General features: G+C 34.3%; 2 protein-coding genes across 11 annotated transcripts in view; both read right to left on the bottom strand.

The window, feature by feature from the left end:
• Positions 1-16,501, bottom strand: part of LOC123524958 (uridine-cytidine kinase-like 1) — a 352,168-nt gene that overhangs the window by 64,149 nt on the left and 271,518 nt on the right. The gene's annotated exons all lie outside the window — the stretch shown is intronic.
• Positions 1-16,501, bottom strand: part of LOC123524897 (uncharacterized) — a 97,018-nt gene that overhangs the window by 20,698 nt on the left and 59,819 nt on the right. For all 8 annotated transcript variants that reach the window (XR_006681360.2, XR_008370182.1, XM_045303493.2 and 5 more), the window contains 2 exons: positions 3,819-3,893; positions 944-1,360 (listed from right to left, as the gene is read on the bottom strand). Coding sequence is in view for 6 of the 8 variants with exons in the window: in XM_045303493.2 (XP_045159428.1) it covers positions 944-1,360; positions 3,819-3,893 (492 nt within the window). In the remaining 2 variants the exon portion in view is untranslated. The remainder of the gene's footprint in view (positions 1-943; positions 1,361-3,818; positions 3,894-16,501) is intronic.

The raw sequence follows: 16,501 nt of genomic DNA, 5'->3' as shown, positions 1-16,501 counted from the left end.
AGACCGAGCAATGGATGAACAATTAAATCCTCTCAAATGTAATGAAGCTGTTATATTTGTACTTTGTGCATGATATTATAGATAATTATTACATGTTTGACGTCGTGGTAATGAAATAAGTCATTACATAAAATTGTAAGCTTCAACGTCATTTAAAGTATAGGAGACATTTGTCAAATTGACTAGTTAATAAAAGATAAAGAAAGTAGGATCTTTGATGTTTCGGCAAGAAGGGCTAACATGTGATAAAAAGAATATTACATTTGTGACTTTCCACATTGAATTTATTAAACTCTTTAAATAAAAATGGTAAAGTGTTCGGCAAAGCCTCGCATTTTATTGTTTCATTCAACACTTTTCATAAATTTAATATGAAAAAACACTCGTGTAATATCCTCTATACGGTAGACCTTAAATTAAGGACGCATGCGCCTGATACACAGGAATTTGCGAGTGTAACTTTTGTATATCATGTTAGTTAATTGTTTTAAAAGAATTATAATCGAGTATTTACCTTTTTTTAAATTTCGGCGTTTTATCATCAGCTGACAAAACAATTAAGTAGAATATGAAAGATGAATATTTTTTAGGCTGTAAAATGAGTTTTGATGATTTCAAGCTGTTTACTGTTTACGAGAGGAAATGAAATCTGCTACACCCCTCATATCCTGCTACACCCCCGAAGGACTAGAGTCAAAGTATGGGGAGACTAAGTACGAGGATACTTTTTACAGTCGACGTACGGCACTTAGAGACTGTTATTGTGATAGTTAATTAACAGAATATTTAAGAAACCTTCGGTAGCATAGATAACGACCAAGCAAAATAATAGCAGGCTCGGTTTTATTTATTCTGTTCATAAGCATGAAATGGAGTAAATTTTATGAAATCAATCAAGTTATTATCATATAGGACTATACCGAGAGCAAGAATTTCTACTTACGTAAACGTGTCCTGGTGCTTTCCAAACTTGCTGATGAACAGCTTGCTAATACGTCGCATGCCTTTATCCGTTCCAGCGTCTCTAACCTTTTCCTTAGCTCTATTGTTTCTTTCTGAAACTCGTTTCCGTTGATTAGCTTGAGAAACTCTTCTATAGCCTTACAAGTAAAACAATAGACTTTGATGTCGACTGACGACTCTACGTTAAATACGTCAGCAATCTTACAGTCTTTAATGTTGGTTATGTAACCAAGAAGGCAATAAACCGATTGATCAATAGATTTGATAGGCTGCTCTTGACTGTTCATGTAGCTGGCAACATACTCTTTCATGCTTTCGAATATACGTTGTCGCCCTTCCGCAACTGTCAATCCAGTTGATCCAACAACTCGGATATGCAATTTGAGTTCGAATGGCACTAAAGTTGAAACAAACATTTACTAAGAAGAGTTATGCTAATCATGGTGATATATACGAGGGATGTTCAATAAATTCGTAGAGTGACACTACAACTTTTCCCGATACGTGCAATTTTGTATAACCGTCATTACCAGTACCATGCGTGCTAGCAACTGTCATAGTTTATTATAAAAATACATTTGCATCACACAGTACAAAAATAGACGTTACTCAAATACCATAGTAATGCGCTAGCGGGCAGCCCAGTAGACAGTTTGATGTATTGAATTAAAAATAATCAATAGCAAATGCAATTACACACATTTCTGCAATGGAAAATCACCTAGCCTGCATTTATGTATCTTATAACAGTTAAGTGATATATCCATAAAATTTAACGTCAATCTGTCATTTGGGTCTTCGACAAACAACATTCTGTCAAGGGCAGTCAAACGTGGTCTGACATAAAACGATGTCAAAAGAACATTTGAAAATCTGAGCAAAACATTAAATAGTGCTAAAACGCCGACAGAAACTTCTCAATTACCGTAGAAAACAAGAGTTTCAGTTGACCTTTACAGCTCAGTCATCATGTAGCAATGATTTTAACAATTTGATAAAGTATAATAGCTGTTTTAATTTATAGAGAAATTGAATATCGACATGCTTCATTTAAATGTATTTTTACGTTAACCAAGACTGGTATCTTGCTTAAAATGAATATTCTTATTCTTCAAATTATATTAAAGTTTGTTATGACAAAAGTTGTTCATTATATTTCTATAGGTTATGAAGACTAATTGAATTAATTACGCAAACGTAGACGTTATGAATACGTCTCTCACTTGGAAATGGCGACAACATACATATAATACTTAGTAACAACTTTTGTAGTCAATATATAATTTTTGAAAATGATGTAAATTTAACACGTTTTTGTTGGCTAGTTTCAAATTTTGCTATCAGTTAATGGATTTTATTAATGTCCCTCGTACAAAAGCAGTTTTCATCATGATGAATTTTGTTCATTAGGTGTGCGAGAAATATTCGTAAATAAATCACGATAGTATATAGTTATAACAGTATTAAATAAAAAAAAAAGATCATTTTTCGTGATCCCAAAACAGTGGAACGTTTGAGTATGTACTATGTCATTAAAGCATAACAAACATGTTCATATTAATCTGCACTATAGAAAACAGTTAGGACTCCTACAGACTTTATGTATCAGTTCCCTGCAATTACTGACTTATGATTGTGTCGGTGTGACGTTAAACCCCAAAAAGAAAAGAAACAATGCCAAAACCAGTTCATTCTGCGAATTCGAATATAATTCAGCAACTTGAAATTATCTAAAGTATTCTAGATAGAAACAGAATAAATCGTACAAGAAACTACGAAAGAATATACACATACTTGTTAATATAAATCCTAACGAGACGAAACACAAAAACACATTTTTAGGTGCTTTGAACTCTAAACTATTGTAAAATGTGATATACAAAATTATGTCAAATTTCTACATTTTAACGCTATAATATACAGTCGAAACTCGGTATCTCGAATTTCAAGGGACCGTGCTTTTTATTTCGAGATAACCGAAATTCGAGTTATGAGGCGGGACGTTTATGGGCAGAAATGAGTACACATTACGAAAAGATTTGATATTCCTTGATTCCGTGTATACGCTGTCGGCACTTTACGCGTCACGATTCCGCACAGTTTGTGTTTATCAAAGCTTTCAGTTTTCAAAGAATAAAAATGATACCAACCTCAAATGAGTCAAGTTTCTTTTTTGTATTACGTTTCTCTCCCAGAGGGTTGACAGCATTTCGATTTGACATTTTGAACGACTGATGCTTTCCCCCAAGAAGTTGATTTTATACAGTCTCATCGCGATTACCTCTAATTAGTCCTTATTAAATATTCCAAGTGTTCAAACTAATCAATTCATTAGTTTAAATTAAAAGCAATTGTCATAACGTCTCAAAAAAACAATGACTGCTGATTAAAGAAATCTAAAGTTTACATCAAACAATTACCATTATGGCACGTGCAAACAAGTATGACGTCATCTCACTTTGATAATTGCCGCACCTGTGATATGTCGGCATCACGGCTTTCTGGTTAGGCAATAAACATGGACGTGTGTTAAAAAGAGACCACATTCACAATTTTATCGCTTATTTTTCTCACTTCGACTTACCGAGTTTACAATGCATTTGAATTGTATTGACGGGACTGAAAATTCCTTTCGACACATCCGGAGTCTCGGTATGTCAAATTTTGACGTAACCGAAGTTGAATTACATATATAAAGAAGGAAATTTGACGGGACTTAAAAATTTCTTCGACTTAAGCGGAATTTCGAGGTAAGCGAGTTTGAGATACCGAGTTTCGACTGTATGTCTGAAGAAATAATATCTTTGTCGATATAAAATCTGAAAAGAAAATTTGATTTGTAGTAAGTAGAATACCTTTTTCTGTCTGTGCACATTTTAGCAGTGTTGACGACCTAAAATCACGCATCAACTGAAGTTCCTTCTCTTTCTCTGAAACATATTTCATATTTTCATGTGACTCCCAGTTTTACACAGGAAGGTTTATACACCTGCTGTTGGGTGAACATAGTTCCAGATGTTAAACTTAAATTTCAAAACATTTGGTGAAACTGAAAATTAGACATTGTACATGTTTGGTAAGAGGATGTAATTACACCAATACTTATCCATTCCGTGATTTATGATAACTCTTGATCAAAAATATGCCACATTTGTCAAAGAAAATACCTATCAGAGGCAAGAATTATCACGGTTTACGATCCTGGGTAAAAATATCTATAAGATTATTATATTAACATAGTCATACAGGCCAGAGAATAGGCTACTGACTGATGTAGTAAGAGGATCTGTTGTAATAACTGTAGTACAAGGAATCATGTTAAGGCATACGATGGCATAATAGCGCAGATGTACATGTTGAAGTACATTCTGGTAGAAGAAAACTATTTTGGATGGTCACAGTATAATGTTAACATACGACAGGAAATGAATACATTATTAAAGCAGAAATTGCTGATTTGAGGTGTATTTTTTGTCGTAAAAGTGTGTGTGTGTGGGAGGGGGGGACGGGGGTGTGTGTTATTTTTGGTCGGAAAAGTGCGGGGGGTGGAAAGGGGGCGGCGTTGACAAAAATACATGTGTCCCCCTGTTACTTATTTTGAATTCATTTTCCTTCGAACTATGCGTGAATAAATGAAGGTCATTAAATCGGTGAAAAAGTGTAAAAATACAGGTGGACTGTAGAGTGATTAGTACGCACGCCTGAGAAGCATGCACTCACTAGATCAAGCAAACAGTCTCTTCATGCAAAATTTTTCTCTTCTTTTGTTTACGTTTTATAATATTATTTTAATACTGCCACATTCTCTAATTTTTAACCCTTATTAAACAACAACAAACAAACCAAAACTGAAAATGAACAATTTTGGAGATTTTCAAAAACAACGCAGGCAATTGTTCAAAATTTTCTAGCATCGTCCATGTATTTGAATTTATGTGCATCTGTTATGAAATACTGCCTTTGATCCGGTGCAAAACAAGTAAATGAAGTATTGCCATGCAACTGGAAGGCACCAAATTTTCTCTAATGCAGTATAACATAATGATCTGATATCTGTCAATGATGTTTAAACAATATTGTACTGTATATGAAATATGTTATTACACAACACTTTGATTAACATTTGCATATACAAAACTCTACAGTTGTTGATTGTTTCATAACATTCTGAAATTGGTGGGAAAATATGAGGAAAAATTAAGAAATCATCTTATCGAGGGCTCAGCGCAAAACAGGCCCAACTCACATTTTTTCACAAAATCACTTTTTTGCATATTTTGTTACAGCAAGATAAAATACATATTCTGTTAAAGTCATGAAATTCAGATGTTGAATAATTATTGATTAATTACTAATTATCAAAAAGGTCTATTTTGAACTGGCTTATTTTGTTATTGCAAAACAAGTCCATCTTAAGTTGGACTTCTTTTGCACAGGAATTAAGTCTTTCTTTATCAATTTATTGTCCAGTTAGACTTATTTTACAGAGTCATATTATAATCATTGATAAACTTTTCATGAAACCAGCTGAAAAATAACATAATTATTATACTAGTAAAACTAGAGCTATCACTAAAGGTGATGAATGTACCCCCCGCATGCACTGACACGGTACATTGCAATTTGATGTACACAAGATTGCATAATTATGTGGACTGTAGGTATATAGACTGTATGTATACAGTATAGTAACAAAAAACAAAGTCCCATAACTATGCAGAATATTTATCTTAAAGAACGTAACATGCACCATGCACAACTAGGGTTGGTACTGATCACTTGTGTGAAGTTTCATTAAATTGTATGCAAGGGTTCGGAAGATTAGGCGCGCACAAGACTGCATATGTAGACTGTATGTACATAGTATGTTAACAAGAAACAAAGTCCCATAACTATGCAATTTTTGTCGTTGAAAGAACCTAACATGCCCCATGCACAACAACTGTTGTTACTGATCACTTGTGTGAAGTTTCATAAATTTGTGTCAAAGGGATGAGGAGATATGGTGCGCACAAGATTGTGTGTATGTATATAGTTTAGTAACAAAAAAACAAAGTCCCGTAACTCTGCAATTTTTTTTCTGAAAGAACCTAACATGCCCCATGCTCAACTACTGTTGTTACTGATCACTTGTGTGAAGTTTCATTAAATTGTGTCAAGTGGATGAGGAGAGATGGTGTGCACAAGATTGTGTCTATGTATATAGTATAGTAACAAAAAACAAAGTCCCATAACTCTGCAATTCTTTTTTCTGAAAGAACCTAACATGCCCCATGCACAACTACTGTTGTTACTGATCACTTGTGTGAAGTTTCATTAAATTGTGTCAAGAGAATGAGGAGAGATGGTGCGCATAAAATTGTGACAGACAGACAGACGGACAGACAGACAGACAGACAGACAGACAGACGGACGGACGGACAGACAACCTGAAACCAGTATACCCCCCTTACAACTTTGTTGTCGGGGGGTACTAATATTGAAGATAGTTGTTTGTTTCAGTGTAAGATGGAAATATCTTTCACCAAGTGCACCACAAATGCAATATCTTATGTTTGGCATAGTCACGGCTAAACATGTAACATCTGATGTTCAGGAGTACAAGATATTTTGATCCTGAAAAACATGTTTCTTTTGATTTCGTGTCTTTTCACTGATTTTTAACAAATTTGACCTATTTTATCGTTCCTCACCAGTGAATTCTTTTGATAATATATTTTTTTTTATTACAGTGAAACTTCTCTGAACTTTCAGTAATGTTCACTGTTAAAAACATGAAATGAAGTTATATATTATGGTAGTTATTGAAAGGAAACAACATCAGTATTTGAAATCTGCTGATATGTTTATCTAAAACTGATTTGGACAGCACTACCTTGTTCATGTGTTAAAACAGTTCTTTTATTTTTTTAATCAGTTGAAAATACATGTAGCTTTTTCATTTCGTTGGTATATTAAGACTTGTAAATATGTAATTACTCAAATGAAGTGATAACTTCTCTGATTTAGAGAAAAATGCAACTCGGTACCTCAAATTCCAAGAATTCTACTTTGAAATTACCAATTTTGTACATTTGGTACAAGTGTATCCTTGTATACAGACATATACATGTAAACATTACATTTTATATACATTCTTTAGGTACTAAATGATTTTTGACGCTTGTTTCAAAGTTTTTATTTATCTTAATACGTTTGAGATGCATGAACACTCCTTTATGTTTTTCTTTAACAGATCAATATATATGTAAGGCGGAAACTGACTGATGCACTTAAATCAACAAGAGTCACTGTATGTCTAATTTGAGTTAAACAGAGTAAAACTTAATATACGTTGAGACAGAATTTTGACACAATTCGAACATTCCGTTGAGACAGCCGTAAATTTTAGAAAAGGAAATTAGAGATACTGAGTTTCGACTGTACGTTATATAATTTACATTTTTCTAAACGTTGGCAATATATACATTTTTACACAATTACCACACCTCTGGTTGCTAACTATTTTCAATTAAAGGACATTGGAAAAACAATACAGTCTGTCAACAAACTGATTTTTTATATTTATGTTTCCAGATGCTAGTACATGAGCCATAGGGTTGATTGGTACCATCTTGGGGGATTAATTCTTATAGCGATTTTTGGAAAGGCACACATCCCTGGAGTAAGATAATATGTGATAGCAATGTATCGATGGTAGCTTTTGGTGTGATATCATCTCATAGGCGTAGGAGCAGGGGGGGCCAGCGGGGGCCAGGCCCCCGCAAAGCTAGGAGAGGGGGGGGGCCCAACTATAGTTTGCCCCCCCCCCCCCCCCCCCCAATATTTTGGAAAAGAGATATAACGTGCAGTCCAATATAACATTTACTTAGCATCATATAATTCTTTTCAATCTGACTTCTGATTTGCATTTCCCTTGTATTCTGACTTGTCTCTTTCCGTAGTGTGAGTACTGAAATCTGTACGCGCCACCCCAAGGATTGATTACATTTTATGAAAATAATATATCGATCATTGAGCGCAATCACTACCGTTCAGGTTTGAGCGTCTGCAAAGTCTATGTAACTATTAAGCCTGTTTACGCATGTAAACGTTGTGTTTTTTGTTTTTTTTTCATTGTCCATTCAAGTGAAATGATATTTCCACAACTTTATATCACAGTTAGACAAATGCAGCGCTAATTGATTGTATGCCAGTCCAGGGCTTCAACAGAGTGTAAAGAAAATGACACACTTAATTAACTAACAATACATAATATGACTGTTTAAGACAGTTCACTGCCTAGGCGTATGTGTATCATCAGAATAACTCAATGATTGCTAAAACATAGAGGCTTGAGGGGGTATAATGCATGCATCTTGATATATGCCTACACTTAGATACAAGTTCATGTGAGCTAACATTTATCCAATGTAGACATACGAATTATGGAACATATGCTTTTCAGTTTTAATAATTGATGTATTTGTAACAAGTATTTAAAAACAAACAAAATATTTCCTTAATTTTCGACATTTTTGGGTTTGCTTCTTTGAATAAATGTTAATTAAAATAATGATTATGAAGAACATCTTAATAGCATGTACAACTAATAAGCATAACTATAGCTCATAATTAGATTTTATTCCGATAGGTGTTAAACCTTGAGGTACCATTTCCCCCTGTCTTCCCTAAGGAATCAGGGAATATTCAACATTATGACTTTCGGAAAGTACATACCGAATGTTTTTTATTCCTACATGAATGCCGTTTAAACGTTAGGGCTTTTGTAACTTACGTGACATTTAATATATTTCCTGAAAACATTTAAGACGATGAAATAGTGCTACACAATGATTAAGAAAAAGTGCAGTCTGTAGTTTATTAACAACCTTATACATGTATAACAATGAATTGAATGTGCTTTAAAACAATATCTTTCACGTACCCGTTAACATCTTAATTAGTGTAATTTACATAATACTGATTTTATTACCAACATTATAGATATTTTACTTGTACTAATAACCCAATGACCAAGATGTTTATGATTCTTGAATATAATTGAAAGTACAGACTGAATAATGTTTCTTATAACTATTTTTCTGCAGTGGTAGGAACTTTTCCATGATGTAATCATCGTATAAGTTTTATGTTACCAAAATGTACAAAACTGAAATTTCTGAAGTGAAGAAAATGCCCTGCACAGATCGGGAAAAAATTACAACATTTTATAATAACTATACATAATGTGTGTTGTTGAACTATATGATTACTAGAATGCAGTGAATCACCATCTCATTTCAATAGTTGTGCGAATTTTACGTGACAATAATATGTGTTACCAAAATCAGTACAAATCAATTATAAATGTTCAAGAACATAATTATACATGTATATATACTGAAATACATTTTAGAAATAGGCCTTAAACAAGTAGAAAGCAAATAGATACTCATTGGAACACCATGGCTTCATAGGGACAGAATCGTTCTTAGTTTATTTGTTAGAAATCTCCTGACACTTACTTATTAACAGATGACACATATATTCAACCTTAATTATTTGACCTTCAACCGATGTTTATATAAACAAGTAAAGGAACTTGCTGACAATTCAAGCCTTAAAAATCTGTTAAAAGTCAAACAGCGTTCAAAGAGTACTTTTAAAAGTACAAACACTTCAAAAGTGTCAGAGAGAGACATCACAGAAACGGGCACACTTCTGTATATACTTTATTGATATTATTCATGATATACTGGCATTAATACAGGCCACAAATGTCAACGACCTAGATGTGCAAATAGGAGTCTGGCACAAGTTGTGCCCACTATTATTTGCGTCCAATCATATGAACGATGCAATGTATCTACCTGCTTATCCGTTAGTTTATACTAATTTGTTTTAGCTCGATTGTGATGAAAGCTTCAAGCCTATTGGTATCACTCTCTAGTCCGCTTCCTGGAAAACCAGTTCTGGTGTCATTAGAAAAGACATGGTTGTGATCCCAGTGGGGCTGTCGAACCTACGATTCCTGGATTGAGCCGACACCTTATCCACTAGACTACCGCCCCCCTATCTGCTCCTAATGATGAATCTTGAAGTAACCCATCCTTGTGCAGAAAAGCTTTTGAGGGTTTGTGGCTTCAGTGTGTCTAGATCAGCCGCAACAGCATCACAGAATGTGTAAATTACTATAGAACAGACTATCAACCTTCATGCCAAGAAAAAGGGAAGCATCATAAGCTTCAGTAGACAATATTCTTCATACTACAGGTGTTGTTTGACACAGCACATGTGAGCTAAATATGTTGAAGCTACACAACCGAAAACAGACATGATTTCAGAAGACAAATCCGCACACAAAGAAGTGGAACCTGCGCAGATCAAAGCCGATTATGCGGATGTAAAAAAGTGATGACAGATGTAGAAAAATGCATGTATACATTCAAAGCAGAAATTGGCAATAGCGGCCTTTACTTTAAAAAATCAAAGAAAGTGACCAGCTCGCAGAATAGAATGGCTCAGATAAGGGCTGAAAGAAATGTGTTTTGGACTATTTGTGATATTAGTTGTTGAAGACGCATGATGTAGTCATAGAATTTCTTGTGTCATTTGCAACATCCTACGGAATGCCAACAGAGACGGAAAAACCCAACTATTATACTACGTTGAAGGAAGTATCGAGCTGCAACAAGCCATTTTATGGTGGCATATTTCTGCATACGAGAAGCATAAAGTGTTCATGAAAAAAAAACAATACTTTTCGCGAAAAATTGAATAAACTTTCGTGAAAGTAGGAGAAAGTTTTCGAGATAATATTATCTTGTTAACGAGACAATGTGTCAAAATAGTGAACTGAACTGCATAAAGATAACATAATAGTCCCCTCTACGGAATGGAGCGTGTTATATCAACCTCAACCCCCAACCATAAGAGTGTCTAAAACGTATAGATATTTTATTATAACATTCATATGGGTTACAAAATTAACGTATTTTTTAACTCCCTTTATTATTTCTGTTAATTCGGTATCTGTTATCGTATGCAATAGTTCGCACTATCGTGAATTTTTTCCACTTAAGAAAGATTTTTGAAAGTTTATAAATTTTCACGTAAACTGTTTGCGAAAACTATCTGCTTAAGTGAATGCAGAAATATGCCACCATACCATTCTACTGAAGGCGTATCTTACATCATTGATGGTGATGCTTTGATAGTAGATTTTATTGCAGATACATATTTTTCCAAACGAACCTAGTCTGTCCAAAGAAAACGACGTAGAACTGCACTAACACTTCTGTTTTCTGGCAGCTAAATGTTGGGACGTCAACATGTGTGCTCCGACGACGTTTTGGAGACAGAGAGTTATTTATATTTGCAGTATAATGGTCGCCCAAAATATCGGAACATCAACAAGGTTAGATACGAAATGTTTGTCAACAAGAATGGCAACCAAGACGGCGTCCTTAATAGTTCTGACGGCATAGACATGACCCTGATGCCACCATATCTGTCCAGTCAACTATCAGTTACTTATTCATTTATTTATATTAATCTACAAAATTTTTAATATACATATCTGCGTAGCTGTTGTAAAAATAATAGGTAAACTTTATCATAATATACTCAAATTTGATCAATTCTCTTCATGTTTTTCTACATTAAATTAATAATTTTGTAGTTTTACTCTTATTCATATCAAAATCAAACAACCTTGATCTTTTCTTAAATGTGTGTATTTGATTACATGCCCATGAGAATAGCCTTTATCTTCCTGGTGTTGTTAAAAATTGCTGGGACTTTGATGACGAACAAAGTTAGACAAAAAGATCGTTCCTGATGAACTTGTTGACAAAAACGAAACCAGTAAAACTGATGAAGATTATTCGCGTACCAATATTGATGATATCTTATAAGATTCAGACAGTGATGAAGAGTCATAACTAAGAATGTTCTAGTATGTTGAATACATAGAAAATGTGGTTTATTGAAAACAAAGAATAACCTTGACATGATATAGAAAGATAATGACTGAAAATAATAACGGCAGCATATTACCGATTAGAGTAACATATTGTAACGTAAATTACACGTTTACATTCAATTAATTAACATGGCATATGATATCTAAATTACATGCGCCCAAACAGCCAATGGCAGACAACTTGGCTTTGTGATATGTAGAATTGTACTACCTTAAACTCTATGTATTTAAACATGTCATATTAGTTCTTGAATGAGCAAAATAACTTTCTAACTGCATATTATGAAACAATATTTGTGTTCTTTAATTATGTTTAAGCACTGGTCTATGTTTGTCTGTAATTGCAATCACTAAACGCTAAAGTGGCAATATTTTAATAACAGTTCTTTTAAATACATAAAATACATAAACTGAGCTGTTTGTCTATCAATTTCCAAGTAAATATATTCCAAAATAAGAGAGTACCATTAGTTTGAAATAGAAAGTCTACTTATGTATAACGGAAGTTTGATGAAAGACTATTTTGGGGTGGTGTTACTACATGGCTAATAACGCACAAAAAGCTACCACCACTGCAATGCTATCACATAGTTTCTGAATTGTCAGATGTTTACCTATCCAAAAATAGCATTGAGCTTTAATCCCCTCAGAAGGTACCGCTAGCCAATATTTCTGGGTCTGGCCCATGGACTATGCGATTGATAAATAAGTCCAGGTTATATTTCTTACAAAAGCTGTCACACTATTTGTATATTAACACACAAATATCTTTAAATTATCATCAAAACTGTGACTTGGTGGTTGCTAAGAAATTATATTAAATAAACTGCTTATCTGCAGTGAGACAGATTCTAAATACTCGAAATAGTTTGACTCCCCTTTGCCCAGAAATTCATATACTGTGAAAGTCTAACGTCAGCATAATAAAATGTTTTATTGTAGCTGTGTATATCAAACATAATCTTCAGTATTTGCATTTTTTCTCTCTCTGAGATATGAATATGGAGATAATAACAATGATTTTGTATAATTATTGGTACCGCAAAGCAGATACTAGAGTACCAGATTACTTTACCATCAGTTACTAGCAGATTAAGAAGTATATTGTTTTACTAAAGGATTTAATAAGTTATAACCAAGCACAAATTAATTCATATGAAATACAATGTACACTGAAATGCGTATTAATTGTCTGTTGCTCTGGATTTCTATGTGAAACTAATATAAACACTGATAAAATGTTAACTTTAAAGCGACTAACCCACACATTGTGGTTTCAAATTTTTAAAAAAAATCAAACTTTTGCTATATTCACCTATATGCTGCATATTTGATGTTCTAACAATGTATTTTTCACCAAATTCTGTTTAAATTCGTTGTTTTCCTAATAAATTTAAGATAAAAACATCTGATAAGGGTTTCCCGGTTTACAAAAAATAAAGAAGAATAAAACGTCAGCAAACATCACGTGATTATCAATAGAGCGCAGACGTATAGGTATCGCACAATATTGTGACGTTTTGAAAATAAAAACAAACAAAACAATAACATAAAATGAAGTCAGTACACTTAGTACGTTTACGATGCAGGCAGTGATTTCTTGTTGGCCTAGAGCGGTTACGGTATTCGTATTTTACTTTTTCGTCTTGAGTTCGATACCCAGACCCGTTAAATTTTGTCTTTGATATTTTTCTTCAATACAATTCAATGAAGACAAAACGAGTTAGAAAATCTAGTTCTAACATGCTCACTAAAATTATATGTCAAAACTGACACGTAATCATGTCTAAATACAGTCCTCCTTTAATATGATCTAATGTTTTTTAAGCTTTCCTGTGATCTTTTTAAACCTGTAGGAGTTAGTTTTATAAGTTTTAAGGAACGTAGTATTCCCTTTTGAATATCCATCCTTGTTCCACTTTCCCCTTCACGCCCCCCGCTTTCTACCCCCTACCTCTCCCCATTTTTCTATAGTTTGCATGAAATTAAAATGTACTTGTTGGATGTTTGAAGCAACCCGTCTAAAATATTTTTCCCCTTACAGCTTCTTTTTGTTGTGGGCCTACTTTGCAAATGCGTGGCTCTGGGGCTGTAATTGTGGTGCTCTGTGCTTCCGAGAAATCTTAATCTACCCTAACCTATTATCTTTAATAACAATCTTAGACTTCACTTTAATAAAAGCATTGCCCGGCCATAATTTCAGGATTGACTGATTTATAGATACTACCAGTTTCATAGAGAAAAACAAACTTACACAAAGTATGTAATGCAAACTGAAAACAATGGGGATCGAACTCCCGACGAAAAGGTATAATACGAATACCGTAACCGCTCGGCCAACGAAGAATCACTGACTTAATCGTAAACTTAGTGTACTGACTTGATTTTATGTTATTGTTTTGTTTTCACTTCTAAACGCCATAATACTGTGCGCTACCTATAGTTCGGTTTTGAGGTGAGCTACATCTGTGTACTTTTAATAATGAAAGAGTCCATTATTTAGGTAGTGTTATTTAGTACAATAGTGGTTCTTACCTCAATAAGGCAAAGTAAATCATGCTGACTTCCCTAATCGGTAGACGAGTATATAAATTGAAACATCAAACTACATGCGAACTTCTGTTTGCTGCCCACGTGATGATAGCGTCTCGTTCTATATTTATCAATGTTTACAAAATAAAGCGTTGTAACGGTTTATAAAAGTTCATGAGAAAAACTGCGAAAAATCGAATGTTCCCGTAATTCTGGAAACTATAAACTGGTCAACCATTATGTTTCATGTAAATATATGAAACAGTGGCGGCTATTTGCCTTTCGGTGATAAATTATTTTAAAAATTATAAATCACAATGTGTGGGTTAGTCGCTTTAAAGAAGAGTGTCACTTAAAAATTTCTACCATTCAAACCCCTGATTGTTTGCTTGCATTTTACTATGAATAAACTGTCAAAAGAATGTCATTGAAAAAATCATTCAAACATGTTTTGAAATATTGCTATTAAAGATGTAAATAGAGGTCTGAAAGTGACCTTGACCTTTGAGTTAGGGAAAAGGGGTTGCGAAAGACAAGTTGCCTCATTATGGGAAACATTTGTGCTAAGTAATATTAAAACCTTTCATAGATGACAGAGTAATTGCTCATACAAGAAAAAAAGTGGTCTTGGTGTTGCCAATGACACATCGTCTTATCATGGGGTACATTTGTAATTAAGTAATATTAAAATTCTTTTAGCGTTTGTTGAGTTACAGACCGGACAGTGAAAGAGGCCTTTGAAGTGTGACCTTGACCTTTCAGCTAAGGATCAGGGTTTTGCACATGACACGTTGTCTCATCCAGGGGAATATTTGTGCCTTTTGATATTTAAATCCTGTTTTGCTTGATAAAATGATAGACCGGATAGGAAAAAACCCTATTGACATTTGATCTCCAAGTGTGATCTTGACCTTTAAGTCAGGGTCCTGGGTGTTGCGCATGACACCTCGTCTCACTATAGGGACATAGGGAACATTTATGCAAAGTAATATTGTAATTCCTTGAGTTCTGGACAGGACACGAAACAGGCCCTGTTAATGTCATGTTAACATTTGACTGCCAAGTGTGACCTTGGCCTTTGAGCTAGGAGTCTGAGTGTTGTGTAAGACACATTGTCTTAGTATAAGGTAAATTTGTGCCAAGTAATATTAATCCCTTTATGGATGGCAGAGTTATGGACAAAACAGGATAAAACGCTGTTGACAACTGACCTTCAGTTGTGACATTGACCTTGAGCTAGGGGTCCGAGTTTTGCGCAAGACAAGTCGTCTGATCATGGAAAACTTTTGTACCAAATGATATTAAAATCCCTTGGTGAATGAGAGAGATATGGAACGGATACGAAACAGGCCCTGTTCATGCCGTGTTAACATTTGACTGCCAAAGTGCCTTGACCTTTAAGCTAGGGTCTGAAAGTTATGCATGACAGAACATCTTATTATGGGGTATATTTGTGCCAAGCAATATTAATATCCCTTCATGGATGACAGGGTTATGGACCGGACAGCAAAATAATCCTGTTGTCCTTTTACCTCCAATTGTGACCCTGATCTTTGAGGTAGAGGTCCGGGTTTTGCGCATAACACGTTGTCTGATCATAGGGAACATTTGCGCCAAGTATTATTTAAATCTCTTGATAAATGAAAGATTTATGGACCGGATTGGAAATTGCGGACTGACGGATGGACGGACTGAATGACGAAATGACAGACGGGAAAGCGCAGTCCTATAGTCCCCGAAACTGGTTTTCACCCAGTAGGGGAATAACTAAAAAGAATCGTACCTCAATATAAAGGGTAGGGATGTTCCAAAACACTTGCCAGAAACGAAAACGGAAGTACACATACTTGACAAATGGCGGATGAATATGAAAATATCTTTGATAAAAATGTTTTATTACTAACGGCAGATTTTTATTATTTGACTTTCATAATTTAAAGATATATTGTCTGTGAATTCCATTTAGCGATTAAAATATCTGGCTTGGTTTTTAAAGGACTATTTTTTAAACTTGTGACCGTTAGTTTATATTTAGTTGGC

Source organism: Mercenaria mercenaria, chromosome 3, assembly GCF_021730395.1.
Source record: "Mercenaria mercenaria strain notata chromosome 3, MADL_Memer_1, whole genome shotgun sequence".
NCBI classification, from domain to species: domain Eukaryota; kingdom Metazoa; phylum Mollusca; class Bivalvia; order Venerida; family Veneridae; genus Mercenaria; species Mercenaria mercenaria.
The sequence above is the reverse complement of the archived record's forward strand: the minus strand, read 5'-3'. Positions and strand labels throughout refer to the sequence as shown.